General features: G+C 41.0%; 1 protein-coding gene across 1 annotated transcript in view; it reads left to right on the forward strand.

Annotated features, from left to right (window-relative positions):
- Positions 1-22,675, forward strand: part of PRKCH (protein kinase C eta) — a 244,505-nt gene that overhangs the window by 162,035 nt on the left and 59,795 nt on the right. Inside the window, exon 10 of the mRNA XM_006161771.3 lies at positions 3,648-3,802. Within this exon, the coding sequence (XP_006161833.1) occupies positions 3,648-3,802 (155 nt within the window). The remainder of the gene's footprint in view (positions 1-3,647; positions 3,803-22,675) is intronic.

Genomic DNA, 22,675 nt, shown 5'->3' on the forward strand with positions numbered 1-22,675 from the left:
AGGAATGTGAGGGTCCCTCTTTCTGTAGCTGTTTTCTGACTTCCCCTCTCTAAATAATTGCTCTCTAACCCAGCTTCAACACTGCATCTTTTCAATGTCTTATCTTGCATTTTTCAGATAAAAATATGGAGGAAGCACATGTAACTTAATTTGCTTCTAGTGATAAGAGTATACACACTCATCACAGAAACCCTGAGAGATACTGAGAGGTATGAAGGAGAAATAAGTGACAAATCATATTCCACAATCCAAAAGCTGAGTTCTGTCACTGCCTACAAGGGGGCTTTAAAAATGTATGGGAAAACGAAATTAAAGTACATGTTTGTTTTAGTTTAAATTTTTTAAGTCCAGTTTTTATCATAATATGTGTTATTAATGAGCTTTCTGAAGACCTCTTATAGGTATTTGTTTTGTCCTTTCATTGTATATCCACATCTTTGGCTGTGATGAAATCATTCAGCATATTTATATTTGTTATTTTTGTTTTAACTGAAAATCTCTTCCTAAAGCTACTAGCATTGTCATCATCATCAGCAGCAGCTGTTTGTTGTACACTTGCTAGAAGGGACCAGAGGACATGCTGAATAGAACTTTATTCTGATGATGGCTCCTCACTCACCCCTGTCCCCACTGTCACCGATGAGTGTATCACCTGAGAATCTGCCTCGGGGCCATGAATGGGGCAGAAATGGAGGAGAATAGTAGAGGACAGTGTTGTTATTATTTTAATTTGCTATAGGGTACATATATATTCTCTCTCTCTCTCTCTCTCTTTTTTTTTTTTTTTTGGTGGGTTTTTCATTTAGGGGGGGTGTGCTGTCCCAATGCTATAGGGTGCGTGTGCTAGCCACAAAGACAGAGAGAGACAGAAAGCCAGAAATCACCCCCTGGGGGGTATGGTCATGCCTCAGTCCCTTCTCTTCCATTCTCCTATTGGGATCTTCGGCAGACACGCACACGTGCCTGCTGTGAATTTAAGCCACCAGGTCCGGGACTCGAACTGCAGTTGACTACATGGGAGTCCAGCGACGTAGCCACTACTCCGTTTGCAGGTCCCAGGGCACATATATTCACTGCAGAGAGAGAAAGAGAGAGAGTGAGAAAGGATAACCACACCACAATCTTTTCTTTTATAGTCTCTTGAGATTTGGGGGACATGCATGCACACATGCCTGCTATGATTTTCAAACTGCTGGGTCCAGGACTTGAACTGTGCCATTTACCCTGTGGGATTCAGCTGCCTTAACTACTGTACCAGCTATCTAGTCCAGAGGGTAATATTTTCTCTCCCTACATCTAAAGTTCATCCCAACGTCTGACTTTTTAGAATTTAGATATGAGAAGGATGTTTGTATGTGATTAGAAATGGATAAAATTTTCTTTGGAATGCTCTTATCTTTTTGATGCTGACAGCCTTAAAACTCTTTCCAAGAACACTAACTATAGCATCGTAGGGAATAGCCTCTCACCTACTGACCCAGTTCCAGAAATCAGGTGAATTAGAGTGACTGGAGAGGTGGTTTGAGGTGACTTTCCAGCTTAGTTTTCATCAGGTTCCCTGCAGCTAACTCTCCAAATGAACACAACTTTGGCATGAGAACTGCCTTACAGATGCTGCTTCTGCAGGTGTCTCTAGTACGTGCTTATGTCCACTCCCTCCCCCACATTGCTAACCTCCTCCTCCCACCCAAGTCCTTCCTACAGATAAGTACAGGAAAGCCATTGCTCATCAAAGCCAGCCCCACCCATTTCTGCCCCTCCCCTTGTCTGTCACACTCAAACAAAGGCCACTAGGTTAGTCAGATGACTTGTTCTATTTATTGAGTTGTAGGAAAAGTCATGATGCATTTTTTTATGTTTCTCTGTGCAAAAACATGATTTTTCGGACAACCCGATATATAGTTTTCCTGTTGATTTAAATTGGCCCGCCTAAAAAGTTTTGTAGGTGATGTGTGTGTTTGTGTGTGTGTGTGTGCGTGCGTGTGTGCATGCATGTGAATCATGCTGCCTTCATTCTTAAAGATGTTTAACAGATAAGGGGGACATTTTTTTCCCCTTGTACTTAAGGTACTACTTAAAATAGGAACAAGGAGATCATAAGTCGTGCCGTCTCCTGATAGGGATCAGCTTGGTTACACCCCAGTGCAGTGCGAGGTGAGCAAGCGCACGCACGAGTCTCTGCCCCTTGTTCAGCTGGGGATGTGTGCAGACATGCTGGGCAGTTGGTGGCACTTCAAACCCCAGATAAACAGGAGTTCTGCACATAGACATCCTTTAGTAAAATACTAATTTCCTCATATAATGGCTTCCCTTTCCCTCCTTTCCTCCAAAGAAAAAGGATATAACTGGCCCTGACTGGTTGGCATGGGTTCTGCAGACTTCAGCTCACAAGTCACTTGCTCAGAGACCTCCCTTGACTGCCAAGCAGGTGACCAGATGTCAGCGCTTCCTCCACATTTCCTTTGCAAGATTTACCAGAATCTGTGGACTGGGCTTGCTTGTTTACGTGATATTTTTTTCCTCTTTAAGGAGCATGTGTCTCCTACACCAGACTCTCTGTTAAGGACAGCATCTGCTTTATGTGGGCTTTACTCTTTGTCAGGTCCCCAGAACCTCACTTAGCTCTGGCTAACCAGGGACTTCGTAGATGTTAGTGGGAGGGAGTGAGGGAATCCATCTATCCTACAGATTCTTCGAAGAAAACATTTTCTGCTGTAAATCTTAGCAGTACCACTTTTTAAATTTTTACTTTATTTACTAGAGGGTGAATGTGCTCACCAGAGAGACAGGAAGCATATCCCCATGGGGCATGGTCACGCCGTAATCCCTTTTCCTCCGTTTCTCCACTCTGTTAGGATATTGGGACACACACGTGCCCAGTGAGTTTTTCAAGCTGCCGGGGCTGGGATCTGAACTATGTGGTGGGTCTTGCGGGATCCAGTTCTCTTTTCTGGTAGGCCATGACTTCTTGAGAACATTTTGTTCATTGAGTGCCTTAATTTCCCTAGCACCTTATTCACATCGCATGCATAGCCTCTGGTGCACAGCCTGCGTTACTTGTCTGAGTCCATTGCTCCTGTTGAGAGTCCTTCATGCTCATTTTTATGTTCTCACTCCTGACTCGTAATCTTTCGATGGACTAAATGGAATCTCTAACATGGAGGCTACTCCGAGACTGCCATTAGACTTCTGTTTGGCTGATTTGTCTGCAGGGTTTTCCTTTTCTGTGACTGTTCTCTGCCCACTTATGAGGACTGAGTCACCCGTTCACTGCCCTTTACCTCCTGTGAGTAACCTGCACGTAGTAGATGAAAGGCTAGATTTGGGTTGATGTTGCCTTCTTCCACTTCCATAGCCTGTAAGGTACAGAGCTAGAGCTCACACCAAAGCCTCCTGATGCCTTCTCTACTTTTGGTTTAACGTTAAAAGCTAGAGCTGTGTGGAATGACCGAAAGGAGACCCACATTCCTTTTCCCCAGGGCATCTAATCCTGCCAGACCCATCGTACGGTCCCGTCCCTGCTGTCAGGATGTTTCACTGAATACCTTGCTCCTTCTCCCATGGCGTGCCCCAGGCTGGCATGATGCTGGTTGAACTCTCGGCTAATTGCCACACCACGTTGGATCCTCTCTTGTGTTTGTACCCAGGATCGTCTGTTTTTTGTGATGGAGTTTGTGAATGGCGGCGACTTGATGTTCCACATCCAGAAGTCTCGTCGTTTTGATGAAGCACGAGCCCGTTTCTATGCTGCAGAAATCATTTCGGCACTTATGTTCCTACACGAGAAAGGAATCATCTACAGGTGAGTTTTGGTTGCTGGTACCCCTGTCCTAATTCATCCCCTGCCCTCCTCCCGGTTCGGTCCATCCTTCCATTTCTCCTGATAATCCATTGAAATCATTTTGTTCTAAGTGTTCATTAGGATAAAGGAATAGCATTGCGATAAACATCGCCAATAAACTAAAATGTGCTTCATTTGGTATTCATAAAATAGGCCTGAGAGGCTCAGAGAAGGCTTTTCAAGGACTGGCTCAGCCAGGGTTTGCTAAGGGCCCTGCAAGGTACAGAACACGTTGTTGTTCTCTTGTTTTCCATTTTAATATTTCACGTGAATCAGTTAATCACAGATCCATTGTTTAAGAATCCACACCTTACTGGAAGATGTGGCTGACCATTGCTCTAGGATGCTGTAGTAAGAATCATAGTCATATGGGATAGTTCACCTGGCAGGGGTCAGGAAGTGACCAGCCAAGTGATGGTGTGCTGCTTTGTGACGTTTGTGATCGTCGCCCCCTCCTCGATGTTATTTTGTCCCATAGTGTGATACACAGCCTTTCGGTCACAGTATCCCAGCCTTTCACTGGGCTCACAATCTGATTGATGTCATTAGATATAAAATGAAGTCCGTGAATATCTAGTGAAACTATTCAGAGAGAAGGTTAGTTAATGAAAGAATAATAATAGTCATTTTCTATTCTTTCTTTTTTTTAGAGAGATTTTTGCTATAGGGAGCATGCAATTGTCAGAGAGACACAGACAGACCAAAAGTGAGAAATCACCCCGTGGTGGGGATGGCCATGCCTCAGTCCCTTCTCCTCCATTCTCCTCTCAGGATCTTGGGCACGCACGCCCATGTGCCCAGCATGAGTTTCAAGTTGCCAAATCTGGGACTCGAACTTCGGTTGACTACATGAGAGTCCAGTGACATAACCAATGCATCATCCGCTGGTCCCATAATTTTCTGTTTTTATATTTTCTCCTTTTCTTGTTATCAATATGCTTCTACCCTTTAAATTACATTATAACCCACTTGTCACCTGTATGCTTTTTTTCCTCTTGAGATATATTGTGGTTTTCCTTTGAGAAAGATTTTCTTGGAATAGGAGCATGAATGTGAAGGTAAAGAATTTCTTGCTTAACATTTACTATTTATTAACCTTGCTAAATGCTGTTCCTTTTGTGAGCTCACAAAGTATTTGCATTGTTATTAAAGGGTAAGATAGCTTGAAAAACAGTGAGTATTTTTAAATACCCTGGGAGTTAAAAATAGGAAGAGAGGAGTGAGACTAGTAAAGATGATATCAGGAAAAAAAAGGGGGGGGAGACAGAAAAGGAGATATAACAGGCACTGTATAGGTAGTTCTTTTAATTATCAATAATTCTCAGTGCAGGGACCCAAACCTTGATTAGATATAGTCCTCGTATCAGAGACCTGAGACACTGAGTGAGAGAAAAGGCCACCCTGGACATGGGCCTATAGGACAGTGGTGAGTCATCTGCTTGAAGGCCCACCACAGGTTGCTTCAGAAGGCCTGCATTTTGAGCTTCCATGACCTGACCACAGCGTTCTCTCAGGGGTTCTCTCAAGGACTTTTTTCGTCTAAGTTTTTGCTGAGTGTCCTAATTCCAGTCTGTTGCTAATAACAGAAAATACTTGAATTGGGTGATTTGTAAAATTAGAAGTTTATTCAGCTTATGGTTGGGAGGCCCAGGGTCCAGAGGCACGTCTAGTGAGTGTTGTGGCTGTGTCACAGCATGGCAGAGGGTAGGTGAATTATGCCTGTGTTCCGTGTGTATCTCTCCTTACCAGTCTGCTAGGAGTCAGTCATGAGGACCCCACCCTGATGACATTAACGCAGATCTTCTCCCTAAAGTCTCATGTTTTGACACCATCATGGGGTCTAGTTTTCGTTCTCTGAATTCTGTTACAATAGCTTAACACACAAATATTCAGGGGACATAGCAGTGTGATTTGTGGAGGTTGCTGGAATGATCTCTGATGGTAGAGGGAGTTGAGTCCTTCTTCACAGTAGTGCCTGGGCAGTGAATTCACTCTCATTCTCCTCTTCATGTTGTTCCCTTACCCATCTGCCCTTGACCTGCTTACCCTAAAGCAAGTTTTATTCATAGTAAGATGACTTTGAGGCCAGCAGGAGGCATGGTGGTTAAGGCGCTGGATTCCCACATGGCTGACCGTGTTTAGATTCCCAGATCTGGTGGCCTGAAAATCACTCTGGGCACGTGGAGAAGAAAGGAAGAGAAGGGATTGCAGCATAGCCATCCCTCCTGCCACGGGGGGATGATTTCTCACTCTCCCTCTCACTGTCTTTCTTGGGCGAGCACATGTTTCCTACGGCAGAAACTTTAAAAAGAAAAGATGACTTCCCAATTTGGCTAGGACTAATGTTGTAAATCAAAATAACAGTATTGACAACAATGACAAGAGCAAAATCGAGTATTTGTTATGGGATCAGTACTTCACTTGTATTTCTCAATTTTCCTAACATTAGTATATAACAATAATATTAATATTCATTTCAATGAATAAGTCTTAGAAAGGCTTAATAGCCAGATTACTAAATGGTCATGAAGCCAGAATTCAAACCTTTATTTTAACCATTGGGTACACTGTCTTCCTGGGAGAGACTTAAAGATTTAGAGGGCCATTGAAGAGTCAGCTTCTTATTCCCCATTTGGGGACAGGACAACTTTAATTCATGAAAATAAGGCAGAGAAGAAAAAGCAGTAAGGGCCAGAGTTCAAGTTTTCGCGAATACCCAGAGGCCTTAAGTTGCCACACTGCTGCAAGGCAGCCGCTCCACTTCCTGTGCTGAATGTCACTGTCTTCCCATCTACTTGTTTCACGGGTCTTAAAAGATGGAGGGTGGATCTGATGACCGGCAACTTGATGAAGTTCCCATGGAGGAGGTACTAGTCCCCATCTTGAGGAGTTTATTTCAACACATGCTATCTGTGGTTCAGTTCCAAGAACTGATTTTAATTTACTCTTGAACTTCAATCCCATATTCAGGCTCTAACTGATATGGTTGACTTTGAAGGGAGCACATTTAATTAGGATAGATTCATATGCTATTTTTATCCTGTGGATTTATTTTATGGGCTAATTTAATTCTATTCAAGGTACTGGCTGGGAGCAGAGTCTTAAGGATAAGCCTTTGGAAGCCAAGTCTTTGGAATTCACACACAGCAAAGGGCACATTCGGATCACAGAGGATGAGGGTTTGATGTTGAGCCCATGAGAAACTCAGGAACATCAGCAGACTCATTTATCATACATGTCCTGGAATGGCCTTTTTCAGAGCTAAGATGATCGGAAAGATGCCGCTGACCTATCCAACCAGAACTGTTTGTTTATTTGTGTATAGTCTTTTTTGGGTAGGGAGTCAGAGAGAGAGATGTTTTCCAGCAAGTTATAAAGATGGTACTATCCACAAGTTACTGTCAAACAGGACTTTAGAGAGTAATGCCTAAAGCCCCCTTGGTCATGAATATTCTCTCTCTCTTTTAACAGACTCTCTGTGTGAAAGAGACAGGCCAGTTACATTTACATGCCTTTCAGCTCGTGTGTGACCCTGATTCTCAGATGTGTTACTTGTATTCTGTAGAGGAACGGAAGCCCAGCATTCAGGAGATGGAGTAAGAGAAGGACCTGCCCCTTTTGCCTTTGCTCTGACAGTCTAGAGCCTGCCATGGCCCAGAAACCAAGCAGAGTAGACTGGGCAGCAACATGTGGGATTTGCCAATGGGAAAAAAGACTGTTCATTCCTTTGTCCTGGGTTTGTTGGCAGATTGGGAACCCAGATAATACTCATGAATAATTTACACACGGCACTGACTTTTTTCCCAGCATGAAGCCTTGCAGAAAAGTTAGGGAGACAAGGAGGCATGCATCCCATTGATGCGCATTACAGGCGCCATTTTCTATCATGTTTCATAAACTGTATAAAAAGAGAATCGCGCCATCTCTGGCATTTCAGTTCCAAACTCCCAAAGCTGGTTAGCACACATGGTTTGCAATGTGTAATAAAGTGTGGCATATAGCTGAAATAGGTTGGGTGAGGAAGAATTTATAGAAAGGTATGATTTACATACTGGTTCCTGCTTACTGTGTTACACTTGAATACATAGTGCATTTGAACACATACTTTCAGCTCCTGAGCCTGATGGCATTGTCTTGTGCGGTTCTTGGCATGCTGGGTGCGTGCGTGGTAATCAGTGTTTACTCTTGAAGCACCAAGTGCTTGCAATGGTATTTCAATATCTCAGTTTGCAGATGGGGAACTGATCCCAGGGAGAAAGCTTTTGCTCCAGAGAAAATGCCTGCCAGAGCTGACACAGTGTCTTCTACTCTAATGCTTATGTAGCACACTAACTGTAAAAGAAAATTGCCCTGGGCCAGCTCCATAGCCTGGTGGTTAAGGGAACCAGACCTCACATGGCCAACCATGCAGTTCAAGCCTGAAAAACACACTGGGTTGCATGTATGTGTGTGCCAAAAGTCCTGAAAGGCTAGAGAAATGGAGAAGGGATTGCTGTAGGACCATGCCCTATTGGGGGCTGCTGTCTCTCACCCTTTGGCAACTTTAAAAAATGAAAAGAAAATCACCTTTGATTTCTCCTTAAATGGAGAAGAAAAAAAATCTTTACCTAATTTGACTTTTTGACTCTTTTTTAATTCAGATTTTGGGAAGATTAGCAATATCCCACCAAGATAAGCTCTGTTAAGCTGTTTGCTAGATCTGTGTGGATATACCAAGCTCCAACATCCTCTGACTCTTTTTTTATCAAGAATATCATGAAGGCTATAGGTACCTTACTGACTCCAGATACCTGTATGATCAAAATTTATCTGGGCATAGTTTTGCTGAGTAAGGCCATCCTGAAGTCTCCTCTGTGGGCATTGTTTCCTTGTCTAAGAATTCCAAGTGATCCATTTCCAAAATGATTTATGTGTTGGCTCAGTGATAGATGTTACATACTTATGTCATTGGTCTCTGCATTCCTCCCCTTCTGGAAAATTGTGGCATTATCTCTCTGGTTTTCATCTTTTGGGACCTCTCCTATCAGTACACTGTCTCATTTGAGCCCAGAATGTTGGAATCTTGCTGTTACCTCAACTATGTTAGAATCCAATCCTATGTGTATTTTTATGTTATTCATTATAGTGAGAAAACTCTTCTTTTTTAAAAAAGATCAAAGTCACATTTCGTAGTTATGTTTTCTCTTTGTCATCTGATAACATCATTCTTTCTGCTCCAAGAAGTAGGTTTACCCTTCCTTGATCTGCGAAGACAGCTACAAATTGTCATTTGTTATTTTTATAGTCCTTGTTTATGCAGGATGTGCCAGCCTTGGGAACACTCAATACATTAATAACTTTCACATCAGCTTTTGGCCATGAGCCCTCACCCAGGACTGATTCTGGAACTCTGCCCTTTTTGGCCACATTCCTGCCTCCTGTCTTCTTAGCTTGTCATGCCTTGCACTGCCAAATGGGGTCCTCCTTCAGTGACTACTCTCGCACTGTCACCAGAAAGTAACTACTAAGTCACTTTCCATCTCTGACTCTTAGGATCCTTTGTCAAGAATGTGATAGAGAACTCAGAGCTTTCCAGTTTTTTAGAATAGCTTGGTTGCCCACCAATGGAGTCATCCCCTTTTCCCACAATGAAACACATCAGCTACTTTTCTGTTCTCTTGCTTTCAGAGATCATTTAACAGAGTTTGTTGAGCATTAGCTTTCTGCCAAAGATATGGATCTGAGATGAGCAAAAGCATAAATACTCAGTGCTAGAGGTTATGGTCTAGTGAGGGAGAAAAATGTCAATAAAATAATATACTGACAGAAAAATGCATCGTGATCAGTACTAAAAAGAGACAGCAGGTGGTGAACTGGTTAAGGCACTAGATCCCACATGTCCCACTGTGTAGTTCCAGTCCTGGACCTGGCAGCCTGAAAATCACGCCAGGCACATGTGCATGTATACCCCAAATTCTAAGAGGATAATGTAGGAATTGTGGGGTAGCCATCCCCCTAGTGGGTGATTTCTCACTTCTCTGTATGTCTGCCTTTGGCAAGCCTTGTAGCAAAAATTTAAAAGACATACATACATACATACATAAAAAAGAAGAGACAGGCAGTAGCAGCCATAGTAGTATAGTGTAATACCCTACTCAGTGATGTTGGGTCCACATGGGAAGGTCTCAGGTTCACATCCTGAGGTCTCCCTGGATGTTCTGCACACACATTTGTGCCCATGATATGACCTGGCTGAGACTGGGGGTAAAATGTAGTGTGAGGACCCTGTTGGAGGTGTCCCCCACACTCACTCACTTTCTCTCATGGATGAAATTAATAAGTAGTCTTTTTTAAAGAAAGAGTGAGGGCCAGCTGGTAGCACGGTGGTCAAGGCAGCTGGATCCCATATGGCCATCCATGCCACTCAGGTCCTGCATCTGGAAGCTTGAAAAACAAACCATGCATGCATGCCCAAAATCCCAAAAGGAGAAATGGAGAAGGATTATGACATGGCCATCCCTCGTAAGGAGTGTGCTCACTCATTCTCCTCTCTTTCTCTCTCTGTAGCCAGCACATGTGCCTTCTAGCAGGAAACATTTTTAGAAAGAAAGAAATACAACACAGTGAATGAGAACTTCTAATAGGGTGATTCAGTCTAGTTAGGGCCAGGTGGAAGATTTTCTTAAGGAAGTTTGCTATTAAGCTGAGGTCACTAGTGAAGAGGGAAGAAAAGAGCATTCAAGAAGAGAAACAGCAAAAAAGATTGGTGTGACTGGAGTCTAGGAAGCAAGTCTTTCCACAGTTGGCCCTTCGTTATCCTAGTGTTTGCAGTCATCTGATGACTTCAAGATTGTATTAGACACTCCATGTAAATAATTCATGTAAAAGTTAGGTAAGGCTGGTCATGTTGCCAGTCCCAGAGGAGACTTTTATTCACAGTGAATTCCTTATGTCCAGATCTATGTGTTTGACTCAGCAATGAAATTCTAAAATGAGAGCCAGATGGGACTGTGAAGATTATGTAGAGCTTAGGTCTCTTTTACAGTTGAGGGAATTCATGTTTGAAACATTCAGACAATAAATTGCTTCCCATGGTGGATGTTCTCTTAGGTTGGCTTATCTGCAATTTGTCTTCTATGTCCAAAAAAATGAAAATATGATTAGTAAATTTTGTTTCAAGTTTCAACTTATTGCTGACATAAAGAGCTAATCAAGACGTTCTGAGGCACATGACTTTGTTTACTCCATTCTGATGAGGAAGGTCCAGGTGAGATTAGCACTGTTTACTGGGCTGCCACTTTGTGCCAGTCCTGGTTAGGCAGTAACATATGAAAAGAGTAGCTGTGGTGTCTGCCTTTTGAGGCTCTGTGTGTTGGGGGAGATGGCTCATGTATTAGTAATGGCAGGTAGGATCCCAAATTAGACCGTGCCTAGGATATTTGGGGAGCATGGAAAATGGCCACTTCACCCAAGATGGATATTCAGGCAAATTTCCTGGAGGAGGTGACATCTGAGCTGAGTGTGAGAAGCAGAAAGCTGAACAAAGATAAGGAGCATGTTTAGGCAGAGGGGCAAGCTTGAGCGAAGCTCACGTGGATAGAGTGGAAAACAAGAATTTGAGTAGTCCTAGAGTCTAAAGTTCAAGGAATAGTGGAAGCTAAAGCTAGAAGGGAAAGCAGAAATGAAGCTCTTGAAGAACTGACTATTCTTGAGATGTTGAATTCTGTGTTACTTAGGGTTTGACACCATTGCCTATTACAGGAAAAACAAAAATGTCAGTGACTTAAACCGTGTGAAAAGTTTCAAGTGAATGTGTTCTGTATGAAAAGACTGTAGGCAGTCTTACTCTGCCAGGCGAACTCATGGAGGTATCTGGACCCAGGTTTCTGTGTTTTCTGTTCTGCTTTGTTCAGGGTTACTTCCTGGTCTAAGAAGGCTATTGAAGCTCCAGGAATCATTTCTGTATTTCAGTTCCGAGTAATAAGAATAATAAGAGTAATAAGAATGGCTTAAGGGCATTCCTCCCACCAAAGTCAGCTCCCTTTAAGGGGCCTTCCTGAAATTCCATATGATACTTGCCATGAAATTGGCCCAAACTTGGTCATATGGGTACAGCTGGCTGCACTGAAGGGTAGGAAATACAATATTATGAGTGAATATATGCTAACTAAAAAGCTGGATCTCATTGTTAAGAAGGTGCAAGATTCCTATTTGATAGGAAATTTGCAGTGTCAGACACGAATTTCATGCCACGGACTTTGGGCTATTATGTAGCAGGGAAAGGAGAATCTTTGAGGAATTTCCATAAGACCACATGACATAAGTGGATTTATATTTTGCATTTACAGAGGTAGGGGTGCCTGTGGACACGTGTGTGTGAGTGGCAGTCAGGGAGAAGTCAGCCTAAAGCAGGGGCAGTATTCAGGGTAGGAAGACAATGGGTATCTGAACCAAGACAGTGATGGTGAGGCTGAGAGAAAGCGAATGCTTAAGAGATTTTAACAAGCACAATAGACAGGTGCTCATGACTGACTGTATCTGGGGGATGAAGAAGAAACCAGGAGTTACTCCCCAGTGTCTAAGTAGAAGGTCGAGTGGATGTTGGTACTGTTAGTGAGGAGAGATTGTGGGCCTCAGGAAGCGATCTAGGCAGAATGGGAAGATGAGGAGTTTTGGACATGTTATATGTCAGGTAACAGACATGTCCCAGTGGAGGCACTCAGTGGGCAGGTGGAAATGAGCCTGAAATCCAGTAAAGAGGATGGGCTACAATGAAATATTTGGAAGTTATCAGGACATAGCTTTTATTTGAGATCATGAGGCTAGTGAGATCTCCCAACAAAAATGTCTTAAATGGAACGGTGAGCCAAGGACAGAGCCCTTGGGAATTCTGCCTAAATTTGGCTCCAGGGTTAAAATACAATCACTGTATCTGAATTATTTAGATGAAGTGTCCCCAAAGTGCAATTCCACTAAAAATATAATGCTATTAAAAAAATCGAGAAAGATCCCTTACTTTAAGTTTTAGAGACAGCATCTTCCTTCTACTGAAAGAATACTGGAGGTGTTAGAAGGCCTGGACGTGAGACCCTGCCCTGGGTCTGGAGATGTGTCAGGTTGCTAAATGCCCTGAACCTGTTTACACATCTGTCATGGGAGTACCATTGACATTGCATCTCCATAGGGTGTTGGCAAAGTTCAAATCAGATGGGAGGGAAACTATGCTAGCTCTTTAAAACATGGCATACCAACATTAGGGATTATTCTTGCATACACATTATCAGCTGCAAAGTTGGATATTCTTTATAGCATAGGATTACATTTTAAATTATCCCTAAGATAGACACTGCCCCAAGAATAGAGAATTCTTCACACATGTCCAAGTTTTAGCTTGTAAAAATCAACTCTTTAGAGACTGGACTCTTTATAGTAAACTAAATCTGACTTCACTTTTTTTTTTTCCCCCAAATGAAATCATTTTATTTGTATGTAAGCGATGTTTTGAAATTATCTACAGTTGATAGACTTACCATGTACTTATCATAAACCCTTGAGCTAATTTTTTTAGGAAGCCCTGGAGCATACTGGACAGTTTGTATAACTGGAAGGCTCAACTCTTACATTTTGTAAGTTACAACCATATCTCCTGTTTGGGGGAAGCAGTTGCACTCAGATTGATTTACTTCTTTGTGTATTGAAGCAAATGGTGGTTCATTTGAAGGGAGACTCAAGAACCTTTTCAGACCATTTATGGTGTTAATGCCCTGGGGGCTTAATCTCAGCAATGCAGTTTCTCTAAGGAGCCAACTTCAAAGCTGGGGGAAAAATTTAAACCCAGGACACTTTGTTGTTTTTCTGCACTTCACATATTAAATCAGAATACTGATCCTGATGAATGTCTTATCTGTGTTTGGCCTTTTGCATCAATGGAGGCTGTGGTTATATGGAACTAATTGATAAATGTGTTAGTGGGTTTCATTGGCTAATCAAATCAGACCACCACTTTTGCTCTTCTCACCAAATTGAACAAGTGATCTATTGTTTCATTGTAATTACAGACAGTTTTATATTTATTTGCTAAGCAATAAAAACACAGCTAGTTGACCTTTGCGTACTAGATAAACATGGCCATCTATAAAAAGTGATTGAATTGTACAGTTCAACAAATGCTTATGAGATGCCTCCCCTATTTAAAGCTTCATGTCAGGGAGTAAAAGAAGAATAAGGACAGGAGGACAGGCCCTGCCCTCAAGCTTGGGGTGTGTTCATTCCTCTAACAAAATTGTTGAGTACCTACTGTGTACCAGGCACTGCTCTAAGCTTGTAAAAATACAGGAAATAAAACAGACAAAGCTCCTGCCCTCAGGGAACTTAACTTCTAATGTAAGTATTCAGACAGACCAAAAAAAGGAAATACAGTTGACCCTTGAACAATACAGGTTCGAACATGTGTGACCAATTACGTAGATCGTTTTTTTAATAAATACATTGGAACAGTATTTTTTTTTTAGAGATTTGACGATTCGAAAAAACTTTGCAATTGAAAGAAAAGTATACAAATGTACAGATGCAGCATTCAGTATTACTGCATAAAATTAATACAGTATGCCCTGCACTTTTGTAATAATTTCATACTGCTATTTTGATGTGCTCACGTGTTGAGAGTATACACCTAAAACACCAGTGCCATGCGACGACAGTCGTCTCTGTGTGAGTGGTTTGTCTTTCACAGTAAATTACCTATCCCAGTAAACACTAATCTCATGGTACTTACATATTTTTCATTGTGTTTAGTGCAATACTGTAAACCTTCAGTTAACCATAAAATTTTTATAATGATTTATTCATTAGCATATAGACTAGGCTATGTAAAATAGTCTTATCGATTATACCAGACTACCATAGAGCAATCATCTGTTACTTTTTATTAATGCATGAATGCATTAATACCTGTCAAAAAGTATGAATTTTATTCACTTCATCTTTTCATTTTCGACATCTGGTGTTTTATGTATAACATCTACAGTGTTTTGGATCATAAAAGTCAATATTGATGTAGGTACTAACAACTATCCTGTAACAGATGATAAAAACAGTACTAATGAATACTGTACAGTACCGTGCGTGTATTTTCTCTCTTTTGATTTTCTAAATAACATTTTCTTTTATCTAGCTTACTTTTTTGTAAGAATACCATATATAATATATAGCACAAGAGTGTGTTTAATAAGGTATTAGTAGTTAAGAGTAGGGGAAATCAAATGTTGCATATGAATTTTTCAATTGCACAGGAGCCAGAACCCTAGCATTGTTCAAGTGTCCATCATGTATCAAAGGCTGGGATATAAATTTTATGGACAAAAAGCTTGGAAAGGGAAAGATAAAAATTGGAGAAGAAACTGTTATCACTTTATATAGAGGAGTAAGAAAGGCTTCTCTGTTAAGAGCATTTGACCAGATTAGCAGAGACTGAAGGACAGGAGGAAGCAAGCAGCATTTGAATACCTGGGAGAACATTCTAGGCCAAACCCTTGGTGAGGAGTGTACTCAACTTGTTCGAGGAGTAGCAAAGGGACCAGTGGGCTGGCACAGAGTGGCCTGGCATGGCAGGAGATGACCACTCTCTCACATTGGCTCTATGATGAAGAATACCAGCCACACAAGTTGAGCATTTATCTTGTAAGGATCAACTCCTGTGCAAGGATTTTTTTTTTAAACCTACTTAATTTTAATTTATGACAACTGCACAAGGTAAGAGGTGCTGTCTTTACACCTAAGAAAGTTGAGGCCCTGGAAAGTAAGTAACTTCTTTCAGGACACACTGTGTGGTGGAACTTTACAGTACCCCTCAGTGATACCCTTCTGGATCTATGCAGACCGATTCTCTCAAACTATGGCCTTTATACATGCATCTCCTTGGTCTGGAATGCTTGTCCCGCTCTCTTTGCCAAGCTTATACTTATTAAATCTTTCCGCTTAGTTGTCACCTTCTCTGAGAAGCTTTTTCTGTACTTCCCTGCTCTTTAAACTCATCCATGTTAGGGACTCCACTTCTGGCCATGCCATCCTGTAAGACCCTTCCTTGCCTTAGAGCTTTGAATGCACTGAGCCTCTCAGGATATGGGCTGCCTCAGGGTGCAAGGACCAGGCTGTCTACTCTTGGCACCTAGGACAATGACAGAAATATGAGATGTCTTTACATGTTCGTGGAAGTGACCTAGGCTTCAAACTCTGTGCTTCTTTCCATTTTAAGATGAGAGGAGCATTTATTATGATTGCCACTCGTCTGCTGTGAGTCTGCTCTAAGCATGCTGTTTGTATTTACCCATCTAGCCCTCACAACAATGCCACAAGATGCTATTCAGATCAGGAGGAAAGGCTCATTCATTTCATTATACTGGTCCACACCCATGATTTTCTCAGAATTCAAGGTAGTGATTTTTATAAATGAAAGCCTTCTGTGAATGCTTTTCTCTGATCTACTGAAGGGAATGTTTGCACATCCATGGTAGTGTTTTCAAAATGTTCTAATTCCTTAATCATTTTAAATTTTGGATTTATATTTTGATGATGTAATTTTTTTCACTCATTATAAAGACAAAATTTATTTTGCAATTGTACTTCTGAAGTGAAAGGCATTTCAGAGGAAAAAACTTGTCTGGGACTATTTATTTTCTGAGACTATTTCTTCAAACGTTCTTTAAAAAGCAGCTGTATACCTGAGTTTGAAAAACAATAATGGTCTCTGCCATAATTCTCCCACATCTCTACATTTGATTATTTAGATCCATGGCATCTGAAGCAAATTTAAATCGTGTACATTTGTGCTTAAGGCGATACTAATCTCTCTCAGAGTTACATTAGATCTGTCTGCTATAGTCACAGGACTTCAGTGGTAATCTGTTTCAATTTTTGTGCCTCTCTGCTCAAAGTTAAAGGAAAATTGTTTTCAAGATCATCTTTTAAAAATTTTTTATTCTAAATTGGCCAGAAGTTGTGTATACACACCAGAGAGAAATAGACAGAAAGAAAGAGAGGAAGAAGCCCATGTCCTCCCTCCCCCAACTCCCACCCAACACAATCCCCTCTCCTCCATTTCTCCATCTTGTCAGGATTTTGGACACACATGCATACATGCCCATTTCAAGCTGCTGAGTCCAGGTTTCAGATCGCACAGTTGGCTGTGTAGGATCTGGCTCCTTTAACCAGTAAACCATGGATCCAGTTCCAAGGTCATCTTTATAATATGGACATTGCTTTGTAAGTTCCTTAAACCACCTACCTTATACATAGTATTCATGTGACTGTGGTAGAAAGCCTGGTGATTTCACTCTCTTAAAGTTATGTGTAAGTTCTTGAATCACACTAATACCCTAAAGTTTTTAAGGGGCTGTATCTTTACAATAGGTTGTACAAAAATATGCTGCTTATAAAAATGTGTATACATATTTCATTTGGATATACATTAATTAGTGAGAGCAGTGGTTTTCCATTGTGTTTTTAAGATAAAAATCTGTATTTTTCTAGTTACAAAAGTCACAAATAATAATTGTTAAAATGTAAAGTATAAAAAGTGAAAATGAGAGACCAACAGATGGCGTAATGGTTACGTTGCTGGACTCCCATGTAGTTGACTGCGGTTCAAGTCCCAGACCCGGCGACTTGGAACCCACACCATCTGCATGTGTATGCATGCTCAAAATTCCAAGAGAGAATGGAGGTAAAAGGATTACAGCATTCCTTCTGGGCAGTGGGGTGATTTCTCATTTTCTGTTTCTGGTGAGTGCATGCATACTATAGCAAAAATCTCTCTAAAAAAATAATAAAGTGAAACTGAAGCAATCTAATCTGAAAGATAGCTATTTTTGGGGTGTAGTGGTTAAGGTGCTGGACACCCACATGGCCAACTGCAGTTCAAGCCCTGGACCTGGCAGCTTGAAACTCATGCCGGGCGTGTGTGCATGCTTGCCCAAAATCTCTAGAGAATAGAGAAAAAGGGATTGTCACAAGGCCATCCCCCTTGGTAGGTGATTTCTTACTTTCTCTGTCACTCTCTGTCTCCAACAAGTACATGTGCCCTATAGCAGAAATATCTCGAAATAAAAGATAGCTATTTTTCTTTAGCTGTATTTCCTTAAAGCATTTTTATGTATTTAGGTTAAAAAAGAAATTGAGGTCATGCTACATGTAATATTTAATGTGATTTTTTTTCCACTTAATGTATCATGACCATTTTCTTCTATCATAAAAGTTATTTACATTGTCTTTTAAACCTAATATTATGTGATACAGTTTTGTCTGTCACATGAACCTATTTAAGTTGTAATTCATTTAAATTTATTTATTATTGGGTTGTCAAAAGTTATGACGTATTTTTCTATGGGTTTTTGTGCACAAATGCATCATGACTTTTCCGATGACCCAATATTATTAAGAATGATATGGTTATATCCTCATACATTTCTTTTTGTGTCAGATTTTTAATTCTTTCTGGAGGTATTACCAATGAGTCAAAAGGCACGTTTGTTGTCATGTTTTTTAAGGCTAGCATCATGGATAAGAGCCAGTGGTCCAGCGTTGGGTGGGCCTGGGTTTCAGTCTTGGCTCTTCCACTTTCCAGTGGTGGGATCTTGAGCAATTTACTTAACCTCTAAGTCTGTTTCTTCACTGACAAAATGAAGGTCCCAGAACTATACACTTGAGGGTAGTTAGAATTAAATTGAGGAGGAGTGCATGTAAAGCTCTTAGCCCAGGCTTGATATGTATCCTGTGCTCAGTAGTATTCACCAAATGAACATTCTGTCTGCCACCACTGTTGGAAAAGGCATTCGAGCACAGGTTCTAAGATAACAATTGGTGTAAGCTTTCCTGTCCATGTCCCCTTATTGATCTTAATTAACTGCAATTTGGTAAACTTTGACATGTATACAGATATATAATCAGTATTTCAAATGATATATAGAATAATTCCATCATCTCAGAGTTTTTTTGGCACCCTTTTCAATTAATCCCAACCAACTCACAGGTCCAGTGATTCTCGCTTGATATTGTAGCATGTGGTTATTCCATATTGGACAGTTGTGTGGGAACTATAGAGCATCCTGGCAGTAAAATTGCTTCTCAGTAGCATCCTTGTGAATATAAGAATATGGAGTTCTTTATACTGGCTGTTGAATATAGTGATGGTTAGGTCAGATGGTACCACACAGAAGTACCATCATCCCAGTCAGGTTTACTTCCTATAGGGAAAATAGTTTTAGGAGGATAAACACCAGCATTTCAACAATGATTGTCTGGGTGTCTAAGGTAATGTGGCTGATTTTTACTTGCTTTTTTTTTTTTTTTTTCCTTTTTAAATATTCTGTATTAGGGACTGGCAGGTGGTGTGGTGGTTAAGGCACTAGATTCCCATGTGGTTGACCATGGTTCTAGTCTTGGACCTGGCAGCTTGAAACTCATGCTAGGCAGGTGTGTGTACGTGCCCCAAATCCCAAGATGAGAATGAAGGAGAAGGGATAGTGGTATGGCTACCTTCCTGGTTTTATTTTCCTCACTTTCTGTCTCTCCAGCAAACTCATGTACCCTATAGCACAACTCTCTAAAAACAAAACAAAAAAATTCTGTATTAAGCACATTTTGTCATTTAATAATTAAAGTTCTATTTGTAAAGTGATCATCTAGGTGATGTTGTGTTTTTCAGCATGCTAATGTGCAAAGTGGATAACCTGTACCAGCTAAGTCCCGTCAAGCCTTGCCCTTCAGTCTGTGACCATATCTTATCTGTAAATTTCAATTCTATAGCAGTCCTAAAGTTGTCTTAGCTCAGGCTTCCTTATCAGATACCATAGACTGAGTGCCTTAAGCAACAGAAATTTATTTCTCACACTTCTGGAGCTGGGAAGTTCAAGATCGAGGTGCCAGTCAGATTCCTGGTGGGGGCTCTCTTCCTTGCTTCTGGTGGTTGATTTCTTGCTGTGTCCTGACATGGTGGGAAGAGAGAGAGACTGTCCAAGGTCTCTGGTGTCCCTTCTTCTAAGGCATACACCTCATCCTGAGGGATCCTTTTTATGGCCTCATCAAACCCTAATTATCTCCCAAAGATGGGACATCCAAATACCATCACGTTAAAGGGTAGGGCTTCAACATATGAATGTTTAGTAGGGAACACACATTGAATACATAATAGTCATTCATTCAGGTATATATTCTGTTTTTAAAAATGTTTTCCGTTACATTAAGCAGTGTGCTTTGCAGCTACTTGGTTTGTACAAAATTTACCTGGGAATTATTTCAGCCCCAAGGAGACTTGCACCTGCTGGAGTTGAGCACATGAAACAACAACAGAGGATTAGATGGTGTTGTCATTCTGTTGGCTCATTGAGCCATCTATATTAGTCCTAGAGCTGTGTTTTTCAGGTGGGTTGAGAACAAATCCTCCTTCTGGATCCCAGTGCTTAAACCTGGCAGAAAACAGAGCTGAATGGAATGTATTGTAGTATTATGTTTACCTTCTGATAAGTAGTCTGCATCACGTGCCTGCAAGTGCATTTTTCCCCTTTATCTTGTGGTTGAAAATATTCTACTTTGCAGTAAACTCTCTAGGTAGAACTGTACATTGATGCAAGCACCCCGTTACAGTTTGGCAAAAATGCTCACTCATGACAAATTTTTTGGTTTATCTCAAAAGAGAAATGAGCAAAACCTGACAGGCAAACTGCCCACACCCTGAAGAACAATGCCATTGGGAGGTCTGTCTGCAGAGTGTGTGGATGGTGTAGTCCATTAGGAGGTGGGAAGGTCTGACTGCTTGGCTTCCCTCCAACCTCCTGACTACCCACCCAAACCTATTCTTTCACATGCCAAGCCATTGTTCTAAACTATTTTTGGCACTTGCATCACAATTTACTTTGAGCCACTGATAAGATTCTAGACTCTCAAGGTAGGCTGGGAGTTCAAAGCATAATTATCTAACATCCTGCTGAGTGGTCATTTTTTTCTCTACTTAAACACCTCCAAGCAAAAAGGAATTTATCGTTTTCACTTTTAGGTATCTTTGACTATTGAACATTTCACTTTGTGTTAACAAAAGCAGTGTTTTCCGGTAACTTCCATGTATTGGTTCTGGACTACCTCCTAGGGGTACACTGAAAATAATGTAAATCTGCAAGAAAGCCTGTCAGGTTTTTAAAAGCGACCTGGGTCTTCCAATCTACTTTATCTGTCCAGAAAGGAAAATGCTATTCACCTAATATTGCTCATCCCAGCTATCTCCTCCTAGTCATGGATTTCTGAGCAATCCTAAACCATCTATGTCATTATTCATTCCAGATACTTGGAAGGAAATCCATTTACCTTGTTAAGTCTTCTTTCCTTATGAAATCAGAACTATTTTAACTAGCAAATTGTTAACTAAGCGAATCTGAGTTGTGTTTGCAGCACATGTTACCTCTCCCAGGTAAGTCTTGATCTTTAATTGCATATTATTGATGTAGAATATGGGATAATGAGCATGGTGGAAAGTTGATGGTTGTTGTGATGATCTCAAATTAGGGTGTTTAAAGTTGCATTTTGCGTGAATCTGAGAGGAACTTAATCTTTGCCTACCTTGGTGAGAGTAGCTCTGGCCTCTGTGTGCATGAAACTAGAAAAGAATCATGAACTTCAGAACTTGGAAGTCTCTGTGCACAGTCCATTCTGAAAGTGGGTATTTTCTATGTGAGTGAGTTGCTGATTGCTCAGGGATGGATGGCCAAAGGTGAAGCACAGGACAAGCACAGGTGTGGTGTTGGGGAAGGCAAGGAAATCACTTTGAAATATGTCCAGTTAGTAGTAGCTGGGGCATTCTTAGCCAGTTGATCCGTTTCAAAGTCAGAAATACCAGGTTAATGTTTACAACATGACTCTAGATTCTATGTTGATTGCTTGGGGACAATGTGAAATGGGGCACGGTTGATTTACAGTTAAGAATGAGGCTTTGGAATCACACTTGGAATTGAAACTTACCTCCATACTATATTAGTTCTGTGACCCAGGATATATTTTATAATTTTTCCATGCCTTGGTTTCCTAATCTGCAGCATATGGGAATAAAAGCACTACTTATCCCATGGACTAGGACAAGAATTCATGTGGACTATTGATCCCAGTACCTGGCATCAGTTACTGCTCCATATACATGACCAGTTATTAAGGAAAAAGGTAATCCAGGAAAGAAACCAGGACGATGAATCCATTTAAGAGGTGGGCAGATTTAATAAGGAGATGGCTGAATAAATCATAGTATGCCCCGTGGGACATTATGTAACTATTCAAAGAAAAATCATTTACCTTATACAGACACTAAAAGCGAATACATCTACATTTATTGACTTGGCGAGGGAATAAATAGATAAGTCGAACAAATAAGTTAAAAGTAGTGTGTGTTCATTTAATCCCTTAGTGGGAGGGTAGGGGAGCCGTAAGCAAAACCATGTGTATGAGTTATGTGCTGTAGAACAGAAATAAAGCAGTCCGAGATAAGGTGAATCATTACCTGTTTTTCATAATGCACTTTTATGTTGTCTCACCCTGGCAAGAATGTTACTTTTGTGAATTTTTGAAGAAATTTTTTAAAAATAAGTTAAAGGCAAGGGGATGGGCAGTAGAAAAGGAGAAATCAGTCAGAAAGCTGGAAGAGGCATTAGGTGACAGGGAAGAGGTTGTCTCCAGGAGTGCAAAAGTAACAGTATGACACTCATGCTGTTTCTCTCACTTGTTGTGGCTGCACTGGGCTTTCCAGCCCCATTTTCATTTGGTGTCCCTCAGATTCTGACATGGGGCATTATGATATCTTTTTTTTTTTTTTTTTTTTTTTTT

This window comes from Tupaia chinensis, unplaced genomic scaffold (genome assembly GCF_000334495.1).
Source record: "Tupaia chinensis unplaced genomic scaffold, TupChi_1.0 Scaffold138921_1, whole genome shotgun sequence".
In the NCBI taxonomy this organism is placed as follows: Eukaryota; Metazoa; Chordata; class Mammalia; order Scandentia; family Tupaiidae; genus Tupaia; species Tupaia belangeri.